The sequence below is a fragment of the Emys orbicularis genome, chromosome 2 (genome assembly GCF_028017835.1).
Source record: "Emys orbicularis isolate rEmyOrb1 chromosome 2, rEmyOrb1.hap1, whole genome shotgun sequence".
NCBI lineage: Eukaryota > Metazoa > Chordata > Testudines > Emydidae > Emys > Emys orbicularis.
Window position 1 is genome coordinate 297,282,092 of NC_088684.1, and position 25,334 is coordinate 297,307,425.

At 53.3% G+C, this 25,334-nt stretch overlaps 1 protein-coding gene across 1 annotated transcript; it reads left to right on the forward strand.

The window, feature by feature from the left end:
* Positions 1-3,017: 3,017 nt before the first annotated feature.
* Positions 3,018-24,509, forward strand: LOC135873893 (zinc finger protein 432-like). Its single transcript, XM_065398502.1, is given in 12 exon segments — positions 3,018-3,089; positions 3,758-3,904; positions 5,150-5,392; positions 7,981-8,107; positions 8,480-8,581; positions 11,108-11,724; positions 21,295-21,421; positions 21,726-21,827; positions 22,510-22,997; positions 23,082-23,434; positions 23,690-24,114; positions 24,175-24,509. Coding segments are annotated over 12 exon segments (3,138 nt in total).
* Positions 24,510-25,334: the final 825 nt, after the last annotated feature.

The following is a 25,334-nucleotide window of genomic DNA, read 5'->3' on the forward strand; positions in this document are numbered from 1 at the left end:
GGCGCCGTGCCGCTCCCCGGAAGTGGCCAGCATGTCTGGACCCTAGGCGCAGGGGCGATCAGGGAAGCTCCGTGTGCTGCCCCCGCCTCCAACACCTGCTCTGCAGCTCCCATGGGCCGGGAACGGTGGCCAAATGGGAGCTGCGGGGGTGGCGCCTGTGGGCGTGGGCAGTGCGCACGGTGCAGAGTCCCCTGGCCTCTCTGCCTAGGGGTTGAACATGCCGGCCGCTCCCGGAAGCAGCACGGAGCCAGGGCAGGCAGGGAGCCTGCCTTAGCCCCGCTGGGTTGCAGACTGGGAGCCGCTTGAGGTAAGCGCCGCCCAGCCAGAGCCCACACCCTGAACCCTCTTCCCCAGGTTGGAACCCTCTCTCACACCCTAACTCCGTCCCAGAGCCTGCTCCTGCACCCCCTCCCACACCCCTACCCAAGCCCGGAGCCCCCTCCTAAACCCCAAACCCCTGAGCCCCACCCCAGAACCTGCACCCCCAGTCAGAGCCCTCACCCTCTACTGCACCCCAACATCCTGTCCCAGCCCGGAGCCCCCTCCTGCACCCTGAACCCCTCATTTCTGGCCCCACCCCAGAGCTCGCACCCCACCCACACCCCAACCCCTCTAGTCCAGTGAAAGTGAGTGAGGGTAGGGGAGAGTGAGCAAGGGAGGGAGGGGGGCTGGAGTGAGTGGGGGCAGGGCCTCAGAGAAGGGGTGGGGCCTAAGGGCAGGGGCAGGGCAAGGGTGTTTGAGTTTGTGCAATTAGAAAGTTGGAAACCCTAGGGCAGAGCCAGGATGGAGCACCCACCCATCTAGAAAACTGAAAGTCGGCGCCTGTGCCACCCATTACAAATGGATTACACAGAACCCAGCCAACACTACACCGGAAGTTCAAGGGGCATGACAGCTAACACCATATGAAATTTCACGTGGAATAAGGCTGCCTACATAACAAAACAACCAAGAATGTGTGTCTCGTTTTCAAGTGCATTCCAGAACTCAGCTTTTACTATGGAGTTGTTACTTTCTCCCAAGCTGCTTTGTGCAAGCCGGCTTTGCACTGTCCTTGACTCGGTATTCCAAAGGCAAACTCCATCTGTTTCGTTGTTCCGGCACCCAGCAGCGATTTGTAAGACCACCCTCTGGCCTTGGTCCAGCAAAGCACTAAAGCATGTGCTTAATTTTAAGCATGTGAATAGTCCCATTGCACGTCCTTGAGTGCTTTTCTGGACTGAGGCCAAGCTAAGCAGCAGGGAGCTGAGGTGGGGACATGGCGTTGAATGGAGCTGAACTTTTTTTTAGCGAAATCTGCTAAGTGATTAAATAAGATTCCATGATGTTTCATAGTTACAAAATCTAAACCAACATATAACACTGGTGTAATCTCCCAACCAGCTGTGTGCAAGGCAGTTTTACACGGTCCCCTACCCAGTGCTTCAGAGGCACCTTCCAACCTGACGTCTGTTTTTTTCATTACAGCATCCGTCAGTGATTTGTGAGCCCATGCCCGCTGGCCCCTCTCCAGCAAAGCACTTCAATACGTGCTTAATTTTAAGCATGTGAGTAGTCTCACTGCATGTGTTTAAGTACATTGCTGGATACAGGCCAAACCAAGCAACCAGAAGTTGAAGTGGTTTTTTTGCAGAGGTTGGTTGGGAGATGTATGGAGCTGAAGTCTGTGTGTGGGGGTTTTACTAAATGACTAATAAGGCTTCATGATGTTTCAAAGTTAAATAAATAAAATAATAAATAATTAATGGAGATATCCCATCTCCTAGAACTGGAAGGGACCTTGAAAAGTCATCAAGTCCAGCCCCCTGCCTTCACTAGCAGGACCAAGTACTGATTTTGCCCCAGATCCCCAAGTGGCCCCCTCAAGGATTGAACTCACAACCCTGGGTTTAGCAGGCCAATGCTCAAACCACTGAGCTATCCCTCCCCCCTCCCCCTGAGTGTTCCATATAAACCAGCAAACAGCAATCAAATCTCCCAAGCAGTGGCCTGCAAACCAGTTCTACACTGTCCCTCACTCATCGGTGAACCGGCAAATTCCAGCCTACCAGCATACACCTGTATTTTGCAAGGACACGTACTCTGGCTCTGAGCCAGAAAAGCACTTAAGCACGTGCTTAATTTTAAGCATACGAACAGTCCCATTGCACATGCTTAAGTGCTTTGCTGGAGCAGGGCCTAACTAAGCAGCAGGAAGTCGAGGTGGGGTTTTGGCAGTCTGACATTGGAGAGATCTGAACATTTTTTGTAGTCCTTAGTGCCACCTCCTGTATCTGATGAGCAATGAGCCGAATAGTACCCATCGCTGGCCATGGTCTCCTGTGTGGGAGAGCGGCAGAGGTGACACAGCTGGGTGTGGTGCTGGGTGCGCGGTGTGGAACAGCGTGTGCTCCTGACAGAGGTGCGCTGCAGGAGGGAATCTTTTGATCACAGATTTATACAGCCGCAAATTTTCAGTCACCGCTGATGACAGATGTCTCAATTTGGGCTCCCAAGCAGTCATACACCCAAGATTAGAGACCAGCAGAAAAAATATAGGCCCAGATCCACAAAGATATTCAGGCTCCTAATTTCTTCTGGGCCCTAGTCCCTAAATAGGAATCATGATGGCTTACAATGACTTAAAATCTCGGCGAGTCTGAACACCAGAGTGTTCCATACTGTCAGTGCGTCTGTGATGAACCTTTGTTACCCTGTTTTAATGGACTGCACGTTAATCTGAGCTGTAGAGGGAGCCTTTATCTGCTATTTAGGTGCCTTGTAGCTGAGTGTCAGAGCAATTTCTATGGCAGCTTCTTAACATCTTGATTGTGAAATACTGCATTTGCCTGGGCAGGTTTTGCACATCCATGCTGGAGATTGGCATGAAATTCAACGGTCTAGGGAAGTGTTGGGGAAAGCAGTAGATGGTGCTATTCTCCATGGGTCTATGCCGTATATGCCCAGTCGCATTGCCACGGAGGGTGTTTCGCACACCACAGTGACTAGTGTATTTCTGAGTACGTAGCAGCAATGGGATGCGGTGTGCCCGTCACTGCAAGCTGGTAATTGAGAAGTACTGCACTGCGATAGAGGCCGCTCGGCTGGGTGTGAGTGGGGGGTCGGGAGTGGGGGAATCGATCACACACTAAAGAAACTTTTCCCTCGCCGGTAATGATTTCTTGTGCCTCTTTGGTGTTTACCCCCATCAGATATTGGTAGACTGTTATGTCCCCCTCTCAAATGTCTCTCAGCCAAGACAGGAGGATTTAACTCATATGTTGATCTTTCCAGCCTCCTCAATCTTCTTGAGGCCTTTCTTCGAATAGGAGCCTCTGGGCTCCAAATCCCGCCTTCTCTTTTCCTCTTTGAAACCTTCTGTTCTTTTACTTTCTCGGCTTTTTTATCCTCTTTTCCCTCTGCTCCTTCCTCTTCTCTCTTCCCTCATCCTTCGATCTATTCCCTCTTTCTCAGCCCTGCCCAGCTCTCACCCTCCTCTTCTCCCCGCCCGCTCATTCACACCATCATTGTCACGGGCTCAGCTGCTCCTGGAGGTGCCTGGTGGGCCAGTCTGTATTCTGCCCTGATCCCATGGCCCACGGGGGATATTAGTTGGCGGCTCCTTCATGGAGCCGGGAGCAAGGGCGTGTACCTGGCAGGGTTCCCTGACACTTGCCCCTTTTGCAGCATGAGGGAGACTCTGGTGCACATCTACCTTGAGTGCGCCAGTTTGCAACCCCGTTTCCTTCTCCTCCAGAATCTTCTGCTTCGGTTCTAGCTGCACTTTTTCCCACACCTCCTGAACGCACATCCTGTCCATGGCCCCACGAAGTCACGAGACCTCCTCACCAACCTCCTCCTGGTGCTGGCCAAGGAGGCCATCGATTCCACCAGGAGGAGGATGCTGGATGGGGAGGTGCTGTGGGTCTGTGGGGCCCACTTCCGTTCCTCCCTTTGATCACTTGTCTGAGCAGAGCTCCTCTGAGCCGTGTCCGCTGGCTCCCTAGACACCTTTGAGGAGCAGTGGGTGCTGTCTGGGGTTCTCTGCTCGGTGCCCCCTCTGGATCTCTGATTTTGGACCTATGACCCTCATTCCTGACCCTATTTGTCATTATCCCCCAACCTCACTTGAGTCCTGGATTTGGTAGCTCCTCCCCTTCGGCTGGGGGAGGGGCCTTCAGGTGTGGGCAGGCACAGGCTCCTCCCAGAACTCAATAGGTGCTCCTGGAGGTGGCCAGACTGCAGGCATTCACAGACATGGGGGAAGAACACTGTGGAGGAATAAGCTGCAGTAGCGTGGAGGAGCTCTGTGATGTGAGGAGAGCTGGGTTTGAAATCCTGCCCCATGTGTGTTATCAAAGAACCAGGTGCGTGCGGACTGAGAGGAACTTCCAGTCCGCGCCATTTCAACCCAGAACTGCGGAGGTTGTAGCGGAGCCCCAAAATTGGGTCATTGCCAGGAGTGAGGCGGGACAGGAGAGCAGTCTGTGGATTCAGCGATGCGGAGGGGAAAGTCCAGGGCTAGGTGGTATCCTGTGTGCAGGTGTGACAGGGCTGTAAAAGGGTGCGAAGGGGTCGTTAAATCGCCCAAATGTGGCATTCTGTGGGGGAAGCAGAGTCACTGTCTGAGCATAGAGCAAATGCAGGCAGTGCCCTGTCCGTTACAGGGGAAAGGCACAGTGGGAGGGTGCGCGTTATGGGCAGCGCTCAAAGAGGGCAGAGTTAAGGTTATGTTGGCACACAACACAGCATGTCCTGGTTTTCAGACATTTGCGGTTTGCTGAGCTCAGCGTTCTCGAAGGGCACAAGCTGTAGAATCACAGAACCCTAGAAAGGGGGGCTGGAAGGGATGGGGTGGGGGGTCACCACGTCCAGCCCCCCTGCGATGAGGCAGGACTGAGTAAACCCAGCCCAACCCTGACGGGGGTTTGTCCAACCTGTTCTTAAACACCCCCAGTGACATGCACCTGCAGCCCCCCTCGGAAGCATTAAGGACCCTGCGAACTAGAGGTTTCCCTAACATGATCTCACCTAACTCCCGCTCGCTTAATGACGCTCCAGCGTGCCAGGGACGGTGCTATCCCGATTTTAAAGAAGGGGAAACTGAGGCAGCGGGTTCCGCAGCAGCGCTGGGATTGAATCCCGACTCCCAGGCGGCCCCGCCAAGCAGAGCAGAGGGGACCCTCGGAGCAGCAGCCGGCGCCGGGGCGAGAGCCGGGCAGGGCACGGGCGCTGGGGGCGCTGCTCCGCCGCGGGAGCCGCAGCCATTTCGCAGGCAAGCCGGAACCAGGGGGAGGGAGGAGGCAGCGTGGGCCAAGCGGCTGCCGCTGCCATCAGCTGGGACCGGGCCGCCCGCCCGTGGGCCCCTCCGCTGCGCTCCGGGCGGAGCCCGCTGGCCATGGCTGCGGCCCAGGTAGGGGCTGGAATGCGCCGGGGCCCTGGCTAGCGGGCTGGCCCCGCCGTGGGGCTGCGGCTGCGGGGGGCCCCGGCACGCGATGGCTCGGGGCAGCCCCCGAGCCCCCCTGCAGCCCGCACCCTGGGGGGTGGCCGCAGCCCCGGCCTTAAAGCCCCGTGGTGTGAGCACAGCTGAGCGCAGCGCCCCGGGGGAGCTGGCCGCGGGGCTCCCCAGCCCGGGGGGGTGGCTCGCCGCCAAAGCGGGCAGGCTGGCTCCGCGGTGGAGATGCGCTTTGGCAGGGGCGCCTGCCTGGGGGAAATCCCCCAGCTTCAGACCTCATCAAACCCAAAAGGCGGCTGTCCGCTCTCACCCTCTCCCTGGCTCGGCTCCCTCTGTGCCCTGCCCAGGGCTCTGCCCTGCACCAGGGGCCCCAGGGCTGGCCGGGGTCTTTAAGCACCGGCATAACCCTAGCGGTGGTCTTGCCTTGCCCCAGAAGCAGCATGGAGGAACTGCGGGGGGGGAACAGCCCCTCCATTCTTGGAGGTCTTTTAAACAGAAGGAATGGGAGAGGCGGCATGGCCTAGCGGTCTGAGCACAGTCGTGGGAGTCAGGAATCCCCCGCCCCAACCTTGTCTCTGGGCCCTGTTGAGTACTTCACCTCTTTATGCACTGCTTCTGGTTTCCCTTGGGGGGTGGCACTGATGAGACCCCCCGGGGGTTGGGAGGGAGAGGTGGTGGTCCTGCTGCGGTGTGAAGTGTGCACTTTGCTCTTCCTTTGCAGTGTGCGAAAGCACTTCATTTCCATGCACACAATTACCTTCATCCTTGCCGGAGCCAGTACTGGAATTGCTGGGGGCTGGGGTCTCTTGCTTCCTAAGGGTAACCGTGCAAGCTGGCATGGGCCAGCTGTAGGCGTCTAATTGCACTGCAGACATATCCTAAGCTGCGAACACAACCCCCTGCTGCCCATCTATCCCTCAGAAGACTCGGTAGAGGAGTTAGAAGTTCTGTGTTGGTGAAAGGTTCAGTGGCTCATGGGGGAGGAGAGACAGGCCTCGGTTGTACTGAGCGTAAAGGGGATTCCTTACAGAGGGAGCTGGACGCAGACAGACCCTGTAGTTCTCTTGCTCCCCTGCTCAGTAAACACAGCCTGTGCTGCTTTGAGAACTTGCCTATGAGCCTTGAGGAACTGGGAACAGCCAGAGTGCCGTGTACTCTGCCCGTGCCTCCGATCTGAGGAGGAGAGGCTGCGGGAACTGGGGTTATTTAGTCTGCAGAAGAGAAGAGCGAGGGGGGATTTGATAGCTGCTTTCAACTACCTGAAGGGGGGTTCCAAAGAGGATGGAGCTCGGCTGTTCTCAGTGGTGGCAGATGACAGAACAAGGAGCGATGGTCTCAAGTTGCAGTGGGGGAGGTTTAGGTTGGATATTAGGAGGGTGGTGAAGCACTGGAATGGGTTCCCTAGGGAGGTGGTGGAATCTCCTTCCTTAGAGGTTTTTAAGGTTTCTTTAGAGGTTTTTAAGGTCAGGCTTGACAAAGCCCTGGCTGGGATGATTTAGTTGGGGATTGGTCCTGCTTTTGAGCAGGGGGTTGGACTAGATACCTCCTGAGGTCCCTTCCAACCCTGACATTCTATGATTCTATGATCTGCCCCCGAACTGGGAGCAGGGCAGGCCTAGAGCTCTTACACCTACACTGGCTGGCGAGGGGATAGAATCAGGGGCTGTCTCCATCCACTTTCAGGCACCTCCGTGCTGCAAGAGTGGTATAAAGAGGCCTTGGTGTAACTGAGAATCCGGCTCACGTGAGACATGATGAAAGAGGAGTTGAACCAGCCTGTAGCAGCCCGGGCCACGGAAACAGAAATGGACGGTGACCTCCCCCACTGTGGGCAAACCAAAGTGGTTTGGTTCAGATGTTTGGTACGGGAACGAGGCACAGCTTGTGCAGTGATTTCAGGGCTGTCCAAGTTTTCCGACTCAGAGAATTGAAATGACCCCATTCGGGTACTATTGGTTTTTGACCCGGCTCTGCCACATGCTGCCAGTGTGATCTTGGACAAGTCCCTTAACCTCTCTCTGCCTTGGTTTCCCCGCTTGTAGAATGGGGATAACTCTCTTTTCCTACTTGACAGGAGGGCCGTGAGAATGACCAGATGCTCTGGGTTCCCCAGATGGAAGGTGCCATAAAAATACAGAGAACCGTATCCAAAGTATCTGTATCCCTGGAGCGCTAAGAGCTGTGGAGCCCCTCCTGTACATGGGCTCTTCTTACCCTCAGCCTGCAATTCCTGCCTGGAGGAGGTGCCATGCAAAGAACCATCACCTCTACCCCCAGGATGGCACGGAGTCTAGCTCCAGTGACTGCCAGTTATCAGATTCCCTACTTATAGGAAGGCTCTGGCTGTATGTTACTTTAGCACCAGTCAGGATCAGGCCCCGTTGTGTGAGGTGCTGTACACACACACACAGTAAATGACTGGCCCTTCCCTGAAGAGATTAGGGTAGGAGGTGTCCTCGGAAACTCAGGAAGGAAAACCCGGCAGTCTTGTCAGAGCTGGCAGGCGATGGACGCAGACAGGGTTGAGTAACTGCTTGTGATTTCAGGTGCAACTGACCTTTGAAGATGTCACCATCTCTTTCTCCCGGGAGGAGTGGGAGGTTTTATCGGAGTGGCAGAAGGAGCTGTATCGAGAGGTGATGAAGGAGAATTATGCCAGTCTGATCTCACTGGGTAAAGATCAGTGTTCGGTTTCTGGCATGGAGCTGTGGGATCTTTGGAGGGGTTTTTAAAGGGCTTTTGATTCAGGGCTAATCTCCTGACCCGTGGATTCCTGATGGAGCCCAGCTATGCCCACTCTAAACAAAAGTGGAGCAATCTCGCTTACTTCCTTCCATCCACGTGGAATGGGGCACGATGGAATCCCGGAGCACAAACGGACAGAAATAGGATTTACAGCTTTGTTCTGGTTTAATAGTAATATTTCTTTGTAACTGACATTTCGGGGTCTGATCATCCTCAGCTCCTGCAGATGGTGATCAAGAGCTCATGGGACTGGGCCAGCTCCTACCGATGGCTCTGTAATCCCTTTGTCTGTGTTCACAGGGTATCAATCTGGGAGTCCTGCCATTTTATCGCAGATTGACCCAGAGGAAGAGCCGGGCCTCTCGGATCAGCTGGATCTGAAAGGAAAAGAATCACCTGCGTGTGAGTGGCAACATTTGCATAGTCACTAGGCCTGCGCCTGCGTTCCTGGTGCATTCGAAACACCCAGGGGCAGATCTGCTCCTGGCATGGGGGGAAGCTGATGGAGCGTAAATTGAAGTTGTTGGAGCTGTGGCAATCCCACAAGCTGTGGATCCAGTGAAGTGCGGGTGACTCGGGCACATCAGGAATGCAGGATCAGGCATTGCCCCTGCAGGGCTGGCCCTTTGCACCCTGTTGAATTGCACCGGCTAAGTGCCGCGCAAGTGCTTGGTGCTATTACCACCTTTCTCGCCAGAGAAGAATGCTCAGCGTCAGATGTGAGGGGGTTTGTATCGCTGCAGAAAATGGCGAATGTGTTTTATTCTTGGCACCAGAGTCCACGTGTGACACTTTTCAGGGCTAACCTAGGTGCGTGGGTTGAATCGCTATTACCTGCTAACAGCATGAGGGAGTCTTGTCTGCGCCCACCAGAGGAAACTCTCCCGAAGCTACACAAATTCCACAGCAGGCTATCGCAAGCCCTGCTCTTTCCCACTGCAGGTTAGCAGTTTAGTACAGCCGAGTGCCTCGTCCCCTGTCTTCAGGACACCCACAAAGTGCGCTGATCTGTTGCCTCCCTGGAAGCAGTGCTCTTGGGTTCACTGGCCTCACCTCAGTTCAGCGTTCTCTTTGGCACAAGGCACTTAGATGTGTCTACGGTAAAACCAAATGGAAGTTTATTTAGCAAAGCTTCAGTAAAAGATTCAAATGAAAGCAAGTGAAAGGATTTGGAAACATAAGGATACAGGTAAAAGACATAAAACGCAAACTAGAGCCTGTAGTTATTAGACTGGAAAGGCACTTGTTAATAAGATATTTCTCACCCAATGGTCGGTCAGTCCGTCCAGCCAGCACTTGTCCAGCCCAGAGAGCGGGGATCCCCTTTCCATGAGACACTCCCGCTGGCAGAGCAGCACCTCTGGATGGATAACATCGTGTGCCCTTTCTTCAGCTCTTATACAGTCCCAGACTTTTTATCTGTTTTCATAATCGGGCCATCACATTAACTTCAGCTCAGCCCAGCCCTCAGGGCCCCCTAGTCGGAGTCGTCTCTTGGGGTCCTTTTGTCTTTGTCAGTGCTCAGGCCTGCAGGTGGTCAGACGCTGGGCTGGGTCGTGTTCGCACTCTTGATTGAGTTAGTTCTGGGCCCTGCCCCGCCTCAGGTGACATGCTGTGTCTCCAACACATTTTCCATCGCTCTTAAAATATTTCCTGTACTAACCTCTCGTATTCTCCATGAGGGTCAGCTAGTTCTGAGCTTTCGGCAGAGCCCACACACTACCCCGTCCTTAGGTGAAGTATCAAGAAGGTGATTGGATATGCAGTAGATCTAATGCCTGCCTGGGTTGGTCTAGGCATGCCTACATCATCACAGCCCCTCTCTGATTATACCAGTTTTCCTTCTTGTCTCCCTTTATCAACGGGAAGTTTACGGTGGGTTCTGTGGTGTCTGGCCGGATAGAGATTCCCTTCCTTTGCTCAACATGGCTCAGAAAAGAAGGTGTCTACAGTGATCTCTGTTAATATGGAATTCCTGCCCTGTATTTTGGGCAACTCAGAGCCGTTTTGTGCAGGTATAATCCTCCAGCCACTAACAGGGAAGGGGGTTCAGCTGCATTGGAATGACCAACCTTGCAACCCCCAGTAATGGTTGGAGTCAGGGCGATTAGAAATGTAATCAGTTCTCTCCCTCTGCCAAAAACAAAATTCTGCCGGTCTGTTGTTCCGGATGAAATGGCTTCTGCTGTACCCGCACTTAGCAGGGAAAGTGATGTGGGTCAGATCCAGGCCCAAAACCTCGGGGCGGAGGGGGCAGTTGTATTCATTTCACTGTTGAATTCACATCTTGGTGTAGAGGGTGGTGGGTTTTTTTTTACAATTCAGGTCTAGAGCACAGTGTCTGGATAGCAAATTACCTGCCAAGACATGCTGGTGGGTTTGTGGAGTCAATTTTGTCCATCTTAGGCCAAGTCTACACTACGGACCTTACAGCAACCCAGTTGTACTGCTGCAGCTGCGCCGCGGTAAGGTCTCCGTGTAGCTGCTCTGTGCCAGCGGGCGAGAGCTCTCCCACTGGCATAATTAAACCACCGCCAACGAGCAGCAGGAGCGATGTCAGCAGGAGAGTGTCTCCCACTGACTAAGCATTGTCCACACCGGCACTTTTGTTGGTGACACTTATGTCCATCGGGGGAGTGTTTTTCCCCCCACACACCCCTGACCGACAAAAGTTTTACCGACAAAACTGCCGAGCGTAGACACAGCCTGAGAAGAGCCCTTGTGTTCTGGACTAGGAGCCTGATGCTACACGTTGCAGAGTTCCTCTTGCCAAGTGGATTTGTGAGCCCCGAGCTGTTCCCCTGGCAGGCCCATACGAAGTTTCTGAAAGGCTCCGTGTCTTGGAATCCCCCCGTGAAACAAAATCTATTGTCATGTCAAGATTCTTTGTCTCTGACCATTGTCTGGCCATTGATTCTAATCCTGCAGATGCTCTCGGGGTCCGGCTCAAGGTGGAGAGGCATGACGAAGGGTATGATGGAAGCCTGGGACAAGTCAGTATATTACCCGGGGACTGTAGGGAGCAGGCCTTGCAGGTGTCCGGCGAGGAAGAAGACTGCCCAAGTGAGAGCAGTGTCTCCAAGCAGAACAGGAGGCTGCCCACGATGTTAGCTCTGTCCAGCCTGAGCCACAAGACGTCTGCTACAATCCCAAATCCCTCGGAGCGGGACAAGAAGAAAAGGAGCCAACGTGAGAAGCACTTCTCAAAGCATGCAGATCCGGACTGTCACCAGCTCACACATGCAGAGAGGACCCGTGTGTGTGCTGAATATGGGAAATGCTTTGCTCAAAAGCGAGACCTGGCAATGCGCCTGAGAGTCCACACAGGGGAGAAGCGGTTTAAATGCACCAAGTGCGAGAAGTGCTTCATTCAGAAGCAACAGCTGCTCAGGCACCAGGAGACCCACATAACCAAGCCACTGTGCCTGTGCAGAGAGTGCGGGAGACGTTTTCAAGCCATTCGTGATCTTCAGCGTCACCAGGTCACTCATGCAAGAAAAACGCCGGTCTCGGTGATCATGGTTCCAAAGTTCACTTTTCCTGTTGTGCGTTACAATAAAACAAGCCAGGAGGCTTAATCCGCTGGGCCGCAAGTTGCACAGAAAGAACAAAAATCTGACATTTCATTGCACGTGGGGAAAACTTGCCCGGACAAATGAAAACATATTGTGCACCCAAGTTAGGAACAGCATCCAAAAAGTGTAAGAAATATTCCCCCACCCATCTGATGCGATGGACACTTTAAAGCTCATTGTTCAGTTCACCCTTAATGAAACCACCGTACATCAGCACATAGGACTTGAATGGAACTATTGAAAGGGTGGTTTTACTCTGAAGAGTAAGAATAGCATGTTCTTGCTCAACACATCTGCTGGCTGTGTGTGTTTAAGTTTTGCCCCTGTGAAAATGACTTGAACTTAAACAATTCTGTTGATGATTCCTAGATTCCAAGGCCAGAAGGGACCATTGCAACCATCTAGTCTGACCTCCTGGATAACACGGGCCATAGAAAATCCCCACAATGATTCCTGCTGATGTCCAAGAAGGTTTAGAATCCAGCTCTCTCCCCCTTAGCTGGTCTAGCTCTGGAGAACTAAAAGGAGTCAAAGTAGTGGCCATCTTTGTCGTTAAAGTCGGTGGAGAGGACTGTGAAAACGTGTGTGCGCACACACAGATCTGTCACTTAGGAAAGTCTCCAGGAACCTCTAGGGTGGCTCAGTGCTTCAGCTGTCTTCTGGTAGAGGTGAGATGACACAACATGTGCTGAGGTGTTAGAGCTGATGGAGTCACCAGGCTTCGCAGGATCTCCAGGCAATTTTTAAAAAAGTCGAGGAGCACTGAAGAGCAATTCCTAATGAGAGGGTGAGCTTTCTGCTGCTAGGTTTAAATCTCGCTGGGGTTGATAGTGATGGAAAGTGGCCCATGAGAAATGAATATGCTGGGTCTCAGCCATTTTACCAGTAGACAGCTCTCCATGTATTTCCTGGCATTCCCAGCAGAGAGGCTGAGGTTTGAATGAGTTGTGCAGAATTACCGGTCCTGCCTGCTAGTACTGGACTTCCCCAGATCAAGAGCACGGTTTGGGTTGCTTGCACCACGCTGTCTATGTACATGCTCTGGGGATAGAGGAAGCCTGTCTCCGGGGCTGTCACCTTTCTCCAGCACCACACCGAAACATTCAGACACTTTTAAAAAAAATCTAGTCTGAAGTTTGTGTGCCTGATGCTTCTCTGAGCCAGGCTAGGGCTTGATTTTCCTGTCCTTGCACCTCCTCGTCTGTGGGAGCTTGGAAGGCCCAAGAACGGCTGGCATCAGCGGAGGCGTTGGGCGTGTGCTGCAGACCTCACTTGGAACGCACAATAATCGTTCGCTGGTGTGAGTAGCAATGGCAGAAACCAATGTCTCTCTCTAGTGGTGAGCGAAGGGCTTTATTGCATTGTTGTCGCGTGTGGTAGAACCGTACAGCAGTTAGGGATGTAAAATGTTAACCGATCAGTATTAGTCTTACCGTTAATAGATTCCAGTTAATGTTTAAAACAGATTGGTAAAATAATTTTGTGACATTGTAATAGCTAACGTGCACATCAAAAATGTAACAGCAATACCCAGGGGACGCGGGAGCTTGCAGCGCTTTTGCAGCTCGGGGTGCCGCTGGATCAGCCTGTGCCCGGCAGAGAGGGCACCGCTGGGGGCAGGCCAGCAGCCCCCCCAGCTCTGCTTCTCTTGCAGCTGGCTGCAGCGGTGGGTCTGCCCGGGAACCACTGGATCTGCTGGAACACTTGGATCTGCCCTGGCACCGCTGCTCTCCCGGCAGTAATCTGCCGAACTAGCCGCACTCAGCAGTGCCTAGAAACTGGGAGAGCGAGAGGTGGCAGTGCCCAGCCGTGCACATGCAAACCGTCCCGCAGCCCACTGCACTCCACCTCCGAGGAGAGACGGCAGGGTGGGTCCCCCCACGCCAGGGGTAGATTGTGAACTGGTGAACGATTAAACTGTTAACAATAGCATTTTAATAGTTTAAACAGGTACTTCCTTAAACGATAGTTACATCCCTACCAGCAATACCTGTGAATCCTGTGTAATCTCATGGACTGGGTGCAGGGTGTTTGGAGCAATAAAAATAGTGTATTACAAACCGAGCTCTTTCTGCAGATCTAATTAATTCCAGGGCACGGCCACTGTGCTTCTCAAGCACGGATTCATTACAGCCTCAATCCATTCAGCCATAGGCGCCGACTCCGTGGGTGCTTAGCACCCACCAGCTGCCAAGCTCCCCTCCCTCCCCTCCCAGTGCCTCCCCCCTGCCCGCAGCCCCACTGATCAACTTCTTCCCCTCCCTCCCAGCGCCCCCCGCCCGCTGCGGATCAGCTGTTCCGTGGTGTGCAGGAGGTGCTGGGAGGGAAGAGGAGGAGTGGGGACAGAGCGTGCTCAGGGGAGGGGGCAGAAAGAGGCGGAGAAGGGGTGGGACTGGGGGCAGAGCAAAGGTGGGAAGGGGTGGGGTGACGGCTTGGGGGAAGAGGTGGAGTGGGGGCAGGGCCTGGGGCAGTCGAGCACCCCACCAGGTAGAGAGGAAGCCGGCGCCTCAGATGTGGCAGAACTGACATAATGCCTCAACAAATCCCGCTAACGGTTTCCTAAATCCCCCAGCGGAAGGGAGTCCAATACAGACTCCACAGGACCTACTTACACAGCCCTAGAGTGGGTGGGAGAGAGTCGAAGTCGGTGTCATTTCAAGGCCACCCTCCCCTCTTGGTTCCTTGGTGAGTTCCACCAGTTTTGACACCCCTATATGCCATAGTCCATCTAAGGGCCATTTAACTTACAGCTCAGAGACTCTGTCCTTCACTTGTGCGTCTCCTCCAGCCTCCGCTCCATGTGGAACACTCTGTCCCGACGGCTCCTAGCCCGGGCTGGCAGAGGATGGATGAAGGCAGGTCTTCTATTCCGTGGTGCAGGGCCAAGGCACCCAGTCCCTGTGCTGCCCGCTCACTAATGGCAGCTTGTGACGCTTCCCACGACCCCACCACCACCTGTCCTTAGTGGGAGGATGTCTTGTCTGGACCTGCTGTGGATTAGCTCCCTGAAACCACCAGCCTTCCAGGCCTCCGCCGCCCTTGCTCTCTGTACAGGTTAGCGATAGGCATCTGCCAATGGCCAAGTCCTTGGAACATCCCTCTGGAGTGCTCAGCCCTGATCCACTTGTTCGAGGGCTTTCTTTTCACCCCCTCCCCCAGTTCTTGTCACGCAGACAGAAAACAGAAGACCAGAAGTCCGATGTGCAGGCAATGCAATCTTCATTGGGGTTAGGTTCAAACAAGCATGTCCATGATTCTGACACCACACAGCCTTGTTTCCCAGTGTCCTGGTCCCAGCTCCGACGCCGCAGAGCCTTCACCCCGCGTCCCCCTGCCCGGCTTCAACGCCGCGGAGCCATCACCCCGCGTCCCCCTGCCCGGCTCTGACGCCGCGGAGCCTTCACCCCGCGTCCCCCTGCCCGGCTCCGACACCGCGGAGCTTTGCCTGCGTCCCCGTTCCCTTTTAGCAGGCATAATTATACGTGCAATGCACACCCTCGGTCCCACCCCTTACAAGTTATGGTCGTGTCCCGTTTGGGGGGGGGGTCATGAGTCTGGGGTCTTTGTCCCACCTCTTTTGTACTCCATGGGAGGGGCAAGGAGTGAGGTTGTGTACCGTCAGGGACAGGCATTTCTTTGGCCTTTCAGTGTTTTATACCTTCCCCCCAATCCCCCTTGTCCCTCCCGACTGGTTGCTTGACTTTGCCTTGAGATAGGGATAGGCAGTCTTCAAGTGTGCACTCGTATATTACACTCCCACCATGCCCAGTAACGCTTTGACTGTTATCATGTGTTCTATACTTCAACTGCTCTTATCTGTTCCCGTTATACTAACAAACCCATCTGGCCAGGCAGAAGCAACACACACAGTGTCTTTGTCCTTTGTTCACACATATTAGTAAGAATATAAGTGTATCAAGAATCAAACAGGCAAACAAGGCCCAAAATTCTATCTCAGGTGAAAATACAGGCCTGAATCCTACATTATCACTTGTTCTCCTAATACCACTGAATGCAGAGCTCTCGGATTCGCTGCTCCCAAAGGATCAGAACACGCCCGCTCAGGGTCCCCGCTCTGCATCACACGGCTCTGGTAGATGTATAGCGACAACAGGGATATGTTTAACATCAGAGAACTGAGATTCAAGCGAGGGACAGAAAGGATGTTGGAAACAAATGGTTACATATGAAACAAAATCATAGCATGCTCGCTAGCACCTAAACAGAACTCTCAAGGCACGCCCCTGGCTCCTGCAAGCTAGCTGACCCCCTGTCCTTTCCCCAGCCTTTTCAACCCCTTCCCATAAGATCAAGCCCACTGGTGGTTTGTTCACATAGACTGAAGGAGAACTGGGGGTTCATCTACACCCCAGATATACTGTAAAAGGATAACCCCGGGTGTTCTTGTTTTGTCCTGCAACCTCCACAATCTAATGACTAGCATTTTGCTCATATGGTAAATGGCCGTCCATTGTGAATTGTACAGTACTTAATTTGCACATGACCGCAGAAATAAAGGAAGAGGGAGGCACGCATCAGGACCCTAATTGTGCCCTTGGTGATCACTACTTCCCACCACCCAACACAGATGTAATGAGGTTGAGTAGTGCCCATATAAGAAAAATTAAAACTACTGATTATGCCTCAAAAAAGGTTTTAAATGACTTGACTATAAAAGCAACACAGACAAAATAAGAAAAGCAAGATTAAAGACCAGCACTGAATAAGGATTAATATAAATGGCAAGTTATACTGAAGACAAGCACAAGTACATGTAAAATTATTATTCATTAGCTACTTACTACTATTTTAACACTATAGTATCAATACAACTTGAGATCAGTTCTGCCCAAGCAACCAGACTTCTTCACTCCATAACCTTACCCTGCATTCACCCGAGAATACATTACCCTTCAGTCAGCCGTTTTCTGCACGGCCAGGTACAGACGGTCGCGAAGTGCACGTCCCTTCGGTTCAGGGGGTGTGGGTCAGGTTTCCCTTATGTCCAAAACACACACGCAGTCCCGTGCCTTTATACTTTTTATCTGATCTGTCCGCCATGTCTTAAAACAGATCGACCCATTAGGCTCAGCCAAATCTTTATTGTGATTAGCGTTGTCGCCTTGGCTGTATAATTTATGCTTACGTATTTTCTTGTAGCCAATTGTTTTAATTGTGAGTTAGACAAGCTGTGCCCCCCTGGGGCACAGCTTATCTCCTTTTATAGGAGTTAGAATGTGTTATCTGGTTGCAGCGCGTTTGGATCACAAGTCTTAGTTGACTTCTGCCAAGCATGCCCCTTTCGCCTCTGCCAAGCGTGCCCTCTTTGCCTCTGCCAAGCGTGTCCCCTTTGCCTCTGCAAAGCAGAAGTTTGAGGCGTAACACTGACAATACCTTTGTTTATTTTAAGCTTGGCAATACTTTTGCTCAGAGATTAATCACAGCGACCAGCCAGAATGAGATGAGCATCAATTACCCCCTGCCTGACAGGAGTTTGTGGATCACCTGTCAGTGACTTGCCTTAACTCACCGACCTAGAAAACAGAGTTTTTAGCATAAAACAGAACTCAACATATTTTCCATACATGCATCTTGCAATGATTATGATAACCAGTGTGACACACACTTTCATTGGAGACCCTACATGACATTCATGGGCCGGCTACTGCATACATACCAGACCCGGGGGATCCTTGCAACCCTTATGTACCGCTGTGCCATCTGCAAAGAGGACCTTGGGTCACCATTATTTCATGAAGTGGTTGTAGTGGAGTTTTCTTGCAGTGGGATGCAGGCTGAAGAAGTGAGAACTGATAAATCAATCATTCCAGAGACTCGGTGAAATTTTCCTCTTGCTTTTACACTGCTATAAATCCAGAGTGACTACACTGGGAGCTGAGCAGAATATAGACAGCTGCGCCGCATGCTGTTATACACGTATCAGAGTTTGGCTTGGAGGCCCCTCAGCCCTGTGCCATGTTAACAAAGTCCAGGGCTGAAAAAGCTCTTCACCCTTCCTGATTTGCATCATCACCTTACACAACGAAAACTGCCTCCTCTGACCAACCCCCAAACCACCTCTGCTGGAAAGAAAGTACTGATCAGAGCATCATGGAATATTAGGGTTGGAAGGGACCTCAGGAGGTATCTAGTCCAATACCCTGCTCAAAGCTGGACGAACACCCACTAAATCATCCCAGACAGGGCTTTGTCAAGCCTGACCTAAAAAACCTCTAAGGATGGAGATTCCACCACCTCCCTAGGTAACGCATTCCAGTGCTTCACCGCCCTCCTAGTGAAATAGTGTTTCCTAATATCCAACCTAGACCTCCCCCACTGCAACTTGAGACCATTGCTCCTTGTTCTGTCATCTGCTACCATTGAGAACAGCCGAGTTCCATCCTCTTTGGAAGCCCCCCCTCAGGTAGTTGAAGGCTGCTATCAAATCTCCCCTCACTCTTCTCCACCAGTCACCCCGGGGCTGGGGCAAGTAGCTAATGGGAGGAACCAGCCCCCGGCCCCTAACATGCTTTAGGGTGGCTGGTTTTTGGACCCAGAACCAACTTCTGTTAATGGCTCCTTACAACTGGCCAGCCCGACCCCTGGCCCCGACCCCCGCCCCACCGAGGGGGGCCTGAAGCTCCTGCCCATTCGCACCTGTCGGTGTGGCAGAAACGCGCCGGTGGGGGCGGGGGCGGGGTCTCCGGTAATTACACACACGTGGCGCTGGAGCGGGGGTCAGCGAGCCCCGCAGGAGGCGCTGCCCAGGCGAAGCGGGAGCGTGCGGGGAGCCCGCGGCTCCCATGAGCAGGGGTTGGGAGCGGGGCTCGGCGGGGTCCCCGCTCGGCTGCAGCGGCGCCCGGGCGATGGCTGGCGGGGCCCCTGCTCGGGTAGGAGCCGGGGGATGCTGCGGGTGCTGGGCGGGCCCTGGGGGTGGATCCCAGCAGGGCGAGGGAGCGTCCCGGGGAAAGGGGCAGGGCCGCCCGCGGGGACCCCCGCACCCCGCTTCACCGGGAGTCAGGGGCGGAGTTTGCAGGGCCCTGGCGGCCTCCTCTGGGGCTGCGGGGAGCAGCTTCCCCTGCTGCCGGGAACACCTGCCCCGCTGCTGCTGCCCCCCGCCTCTTCCTCGGGGGGCTGTGAACTGGGGCGATTCCCAGGGCTGCCATCAGCTGGTGCCAGGCAGGGGCGCCCCCCCCCCCCCCGCGGCAGGGCAGGGGGTGGGTTCCCCTGGCCCCACTCCCCCAAGCTCTGAACGCCCCACGCTGCCGGGATCCTGCAATCCAGGGGGATAAGCCCTGGCACCAGGACTGGGCTCCAGCCAGGCCCCCTTGCCCAGCACAGGATCGGGGCCCGAGATTGGAGCAAACAGCCCGACTAGGGCGCTCGTTACATGCAGTGTGTCCCTTGGCCCCCTGCAGGTGTAACGCTCAACTCTTCTGCCCTTCCCAATCTGTTGGCTGGGCAGAGAGACAAGGTGGGTGAGGGAATCTCTCTTGTTGGAGCAGCCTGTCTCTCTCCCCAACAGAAGCTGGGCCAATTAAAGATCTGACCTCACCCAACTTGTCTCTCTAATCTCCTGGCACCAACAGGACAGACATGCCAAACCCGTGGAAAAAATGCAGAAATTTGGGCTTGTTTTTGGCTTAATTGGCTTGTGAGTTGCTTGTTGGCTAGTTTTTGGCTTGGAGCTTGTTTGGCTTGGAGCTTGTTGCTGCTGCTTTTTTTGATTGGCTCCCGGCAAGCAGGGCAAGGCTGCAGGGGCAAGGGGGCGAGAGAGTCAGGGGTCACAGCAGGCCCACCCCAGTCCCAGACTGCACGCTGGGGGGGTCTAGTCACATAGAGTGTTGGGGTTCTTAGGGATTGGCTATTTTGGCCTTGTTTTGAAATGGGATTAGCTTGATTTTTGGCTTATTGTGAAAGTCAGGGGGCCTATTTACCGTGTGAAAATTGGCAACTGTGCAACGGGGCTACAGCACTTTATAGCCTGCCGCGGCTGCTTGTGCTCTAAAATCAGGGAAGTTGGTGCTGTAAACGCTGGGCCTCCATCATCTAACCGTTAAAAGACAAAAATAAATGTCAGTGTCAGCCCAACATGTTCCAAAAAAAATTTGCATTCAGTGCTGTGAAGAGCATGGAAAAGATGCAAAAGTCTCAGGCCGCATTGAAAGCCCACTGGAGTCTAGAAAGACTTGCATTGACTTCAGTAGGCTTTGGATTAGCCCTCTGTGAGATAGACCATGCAGATGTGTTTTCACGAGAAGCCGTAATCTCCTATTAGGTGTGGAGATTCTATATGTGCAATTTATAGAGGTGATGGATTCAATACACTGTAAGGAATAACCCACTAATTGGGGCACAGAAAGGCAGGGTGCAGAACTATATACTCAAAAGACAAAACCTCTGAATTGTAAAGTGCCTCCAACCAATCAGGACTTTACTTTTCTCTCTCTGGAGGTTCTGATTGGTCAGAAGGGGCCTGTAGCAAGTGATTGGCCAATGTATGGTGTAAGACTAGGGCCTTGGCTACACTTGCAGCTGTACAGCGCTGTGAGGTAAACCTGTCTTCGTACAGCTGAGTAGGGAAAGCGCTGCAGTCCGTCCACACTGACAGCTGCCAGCGCAGTGGCGTGGCCACACTTGCAACATTTGCAGCTGTGTTGGGAGCGGTGCATTATGGGCAGCTAGCCCAGCATTCATGTGGCGCAATGTGCTTTTCAAAACGGGGGTGGGGTGGAGTGGAGTGTGACAGGGAGTGTGGGGGGAGAGAGAGTGCTTTTTGGAGCGTGTCAGCTCTCTATTTTGCAAGTTCCAAACTCCCGGCCCCCTGCTCATTCATTCACTCACTCAAAGCAAACAGCAAACTGTTTGCTTTTTCTCTGTGGTACGAGCTTTGAAACCGGCACTTCCACATTCCTGCAGCCGGTCACAACAATGGAGAGGATTGGCCACTTGACAAGGTGATCAGTACAGCGCTGCAGGTTGATTCCTGGTACACACTCACAGGGGAGAGTCCTAGCCACTCCGCTGTATCTCTTATGCTTCTCGGAGAGATGGAGTACCTGCAGCGGTGTACCCAGGGAGATACAGCGCTGTACGTGCCTTGCCAGTGTAGTCGGTCAGTGAGTTACAGCGCTGGGGGCGGCTTTACAGCGCTGTAACTCGCAAGTGTAGCCAAGGCCTGAGAGTTCCAGATGTCCAGGAAGAGTGGAGGACAGGCCTGTGTGTGTAGAGATGGAGCAATGAGGAAGCCATGTAGCGGCAGCAGTAAAGTTCAGACTACAACTTCTAAGCTCCTTTGGGGCTTTTTATCTCTTTGTTGAGGTGCTCAGATACCACTGGATAAATTAGTGAGCACTGACTCTGTACCAAACGCAGTTCCTATTCCTGGGAGTTTACACGTGTCCAAAAATGAGACTGTGTGTATGAAACATCCACAGCAGAATATAAACCTGCTGTACAGCATAGAAACACGTCCCTCTGCCTGTCTGAGTCTCAGGGCGTCAGCAGTAGGTGCTGAGTGTATGTCCCCCTGGATTTCAGGTGCCAGTGACATTTGAGGACGTCGCTGTCTATTTCACCCTTGAAGAGTGGGAGAAATTGACAGAATGGCAGAAGGCGCTGTACCGGGAGGTGATGAGGGAGAATTATGATCATCTGATTTCACTAGGTAAAGATCGGTTTTCATTGTTTGACTGCGTGTTGGAGGAGCTTTGACGTTCCTGGGTGGGATCAGAGATGGAGGCGAATATCCGAGCTCCCAGCTTTCCCAGGACATAAAAAGCTGCAGAGTTTTTGCAAATGAACATTGAAGTGCCGAGTCCTGGCCCCACTACTGAGTGATGCCGCTCAGATGCGGGTGTGGATTGCTAGCGCTGTCGAGAGCTTGCTCCAGGGGGTGGGAACAGGGAAGTCGAGCACAGGGTGGAAGGAGACTCTTTCAGACTGTTGTGTAATCCTGTCTTTGTGAACAGGGTATCCAGTTCCCAGACCTACTCTTGTGTTGCTGAACAATCCGGAGGAAGAGCCATCGCTCTGGGAGCATCAGGATCTGGAAGAAACAGAATTACCTGAAAGTGAGTAAGAATTTTACTAGCTTCCCTGCCATAGAAACCGTGAGCAAATTGCTACCATCTGAGACAACAGCAGCAATCAGAGATGAGTGTTTGTGTTGGGCTGTATTGGGAAAGTGATCCAGGCCGTTATCAATCCCAGGGACCCATGGGAGAGTTTACTGTCTAGTGAAAAGAATGAATTTTTGTTTCGGGGCGATTAACTGGAGGATGAGATCCAATGGAGTGTGGAGCTGGAGTAGAGGATTCAAGGAATTTTAGAGCAAACGCAGAATGGGTTGATCTCAGAGTATCCAGGAAAACTCTCTGAGGGGTCCAGGCTGTGAAACCTGTTATGTGAACAGGACTCACTCCGGCAAGTCCCTCAGCTACATTGATCTTACAACTTAATTCAATACCACACACTTTTTGGAAAACTGTTCTAACATACAGCCAGATTTTTGTCACCCGTATCTCACCTTACTCCAAAGATAGTCCCACTGATTTCAATGGGAGTGCTTAATGCAAGAGTGGCAGAATCAGACCCATAATTAGGCCTGCTCGCAAGTGTATTGAGCTGCAGCTGTAGCAGACCTGCGTGACAAGGGCTGAAATTCTTGGAAGCAAGGGTTAGTTGGTAACAGATTTGGTCTTTGCAACCAACACATGTGGATGCCCAGAATGTTTTTTTTCTTTTTAATTCCAGCAGCTGATTTCAGGCTCCTAATTAAGGAGGATGAGGATGATAAGGAAAATGCTGAGAACCTGGGACAAGTCGAGACACCATTCAGAGACTCTGAAAAGGAATATAATTTGCTTTTTTCTATCCAGGGAGTAAACCGCACTGGTCAGGGCAGCCTTGCTGTGGGGAGGAGAAAAGCCCACCTGAAAGGAAAGCATGTTGAAACCACAAATCCACAGCAGCTCAGCCCAGATGAGAAACCTCACAAATGTAGCGAATGTGGGAAAAGCTTCCAGAAGCGTGGGAATCTGAAATGCCACTTTCGGACGCACACCGGGGAGAGACCCTACCCCTGCCCGGAGTGTGGAAAGAGCTTTCGCCAAAAGCACCATCTGGTAACACATCAGAGAACCCATTCAGGGGTGGCACCGTATAACTGCCCCCAGTGCGGGAGGAGCTTCAGCACGTCTGCCCGCTTTAAAACACACCAGAGCACCCACCTGGGGGAGAGGGCATTGCATGGCAGAGAGGGTGGGGAAAGCTTCCAGACGCACGGGGTTCTTCACTTTCACCAGCGAACTCACGCTGGGGAGGAGCTGCACGTGCGTAACGACTGTGGGAGAAGTTTCAGCTGTAAGCAAACCCTTAGGATCCACCAGAGAATCCACGCTGGAGAGAAACCGTACAGAAGCCCTGGCTGCGGGAAAAGCTTTTGCATGCCCGTGCATCTCAAACTGCACCAGCAGATCCACATGGGGGAGCGGCCCCATACGTGCGACGAGTGTGGGAAAAACTTCCGGAAGAGCGAGCACCTGAAGCGGCACAATCGGATCCACACAGGGGAGCGACCCTTTGCATGCACGGCGTGCGAGAAAAGCTTCATCCAGAAGCAGCACCTGGTGAAGCACCAGAGGACCCACACGGGCGAGCGGCCCTACCTGTGCAGCGAGTGCGGGAAGAGCTTCCGGATACGCAAGGATCTCAGCTTTCACCAGCAAACTCACACGGGAAAGAGGCTCCACGTGTGTGAGGCTTGCGGGAAGAGCTTCAGCCACAGGCAATCGCTTATGAGGCACGCGAGAACTCACGCGGGGGGGAGCACCTACACGTGTAATGACTGCGGAGAAGGCTTCGCGGTGCACAAGCAGCTCCGACGGCATCGGCAAAGTCACGCTGCGCAGAAGCCCTCCGAGCACACCTGCAGCGAGTGTGGGAAGGGCTTCCGGAAGAACGAGAACCTGAAGCGCCATTTGCACACGCACACAGGGGAGCGCCCATTCCTCTGCACCGAGTGCGGGAAAAGCTTCATCCAGAAGCAGCACCTGGTGACACACCAGAGAACCCACACGGGCGAGCGGCCCTACCTGTGCAGCGAATGTGGGAAGAGCTTCAGCACCGCTGAGTGCCTGAAGATCCACCGGAGAATCCACACAGGCGAGCGGCCCTACCTGTGCAGCGAATGCGGGAAGAGCTTCCGGACACACCGGGTGCTGAAAGTTCACCAGCAAACTCACACCGGGGAGAGTCTCTTCATCTGCTGCGACTGTGGCAAGAGCTTTCGGCACAAGCAGACTCTGGTGACGCACCAGAGGACGCACGCTGGCGAGAAGCCCTAAGACTGCACCCTTTGTGGAGACGCCATCAGGACCCTCAAGCTCCTCAAGATGCATCAACACAAGCACACTGGAGTCTGGCTCTACGCCTGCAGCAAGTGCGGGAAGAGCTTCCAGAAGGGCGAGAACTTGAAACACCACTTTAAGACTCACACGGGAGAGAGACCTTACTGGTGCATCCAGTGCGAAAAGGGCTTCATTCAGAAGCATCATCTCCGCATGCACCAGCGAACCCACCACGGGGATAGAGCCCATGTGGGTGAGGGATACGCACCTGTCTTCCCCCAGGGTGAACGTCTGCAATGTCCCCTGGAAACCCACCTGTACACGGAGGAGCTGAGTGGGGAGCTCCCATTCCAGGTGGTCATTGTCGACGACTTTCCTTTTCCTGGCAATGAGGCACCGGGGTAATAGCCTATCCGGAAGGAGATGGCAGATGAACATCTCAAGCATTGGGAACTGAATCCAGGAAAATCTCTTGGGTGAGTGAAGATCAACAAAAGCTATTGGAGATGCTCCCAGTTGTTGTGAGCTAACAAGCCACAAGAAATCCAGGGTAACCATCTACCCCTTTTAAATATGGGGAGATGCAGAAACATATCTGGGGGAAAACTCCTCAGCAAAGTGGGCTGCCTTATGGACTTAGGAGTGGAAGGAACTCTTTCAGGTGTATGAACTTCTGGTCAGCCAGGGAAGGCTGTCGGAGAGTGACATTCAGAAACAAGCAATGAACAGTTCAGCACAAGGGAGCCCACACAGGAGAGAGGCCAAATCAATGGACCAATCAGGTGTATGACTGGGAGTCACTGAGCAGAGTAATAACCAAAGGAAGGAGAGAAAAGGTCTAGCGTGGCGAAGGGGGAATCACTGGAAATAACAGGCGGAAACGGAGCAATGGTAAATGTAGGCTGAATAACCGTCTCCAGAAGGGAGACCTACTTGTCTGAGACACGGTCTCCCAGAGGAAGCTGTGGAAGCCCCAAAGCTGGGACCTTTTGAAAGAAGATTGAGCAAAGCCTGGGGGAGCGGTGCTGCCATGGCAAAGGGGAGGAGTGCTTGAGGTGGCTTAATATGTCTCTCGCGTTCAGCTGCAAAATCAAGTTGCCATCCGCAGCAGACCAGTGATGGGAGAAACCAGGACTCGAGTACAACAGCTGGAAATGAAAACCAAACCCAACCCACCTACTGTTAGAAGGGATGCCCAGTTAAGGCCAGATCCTCCGCTGGTGTAAACTG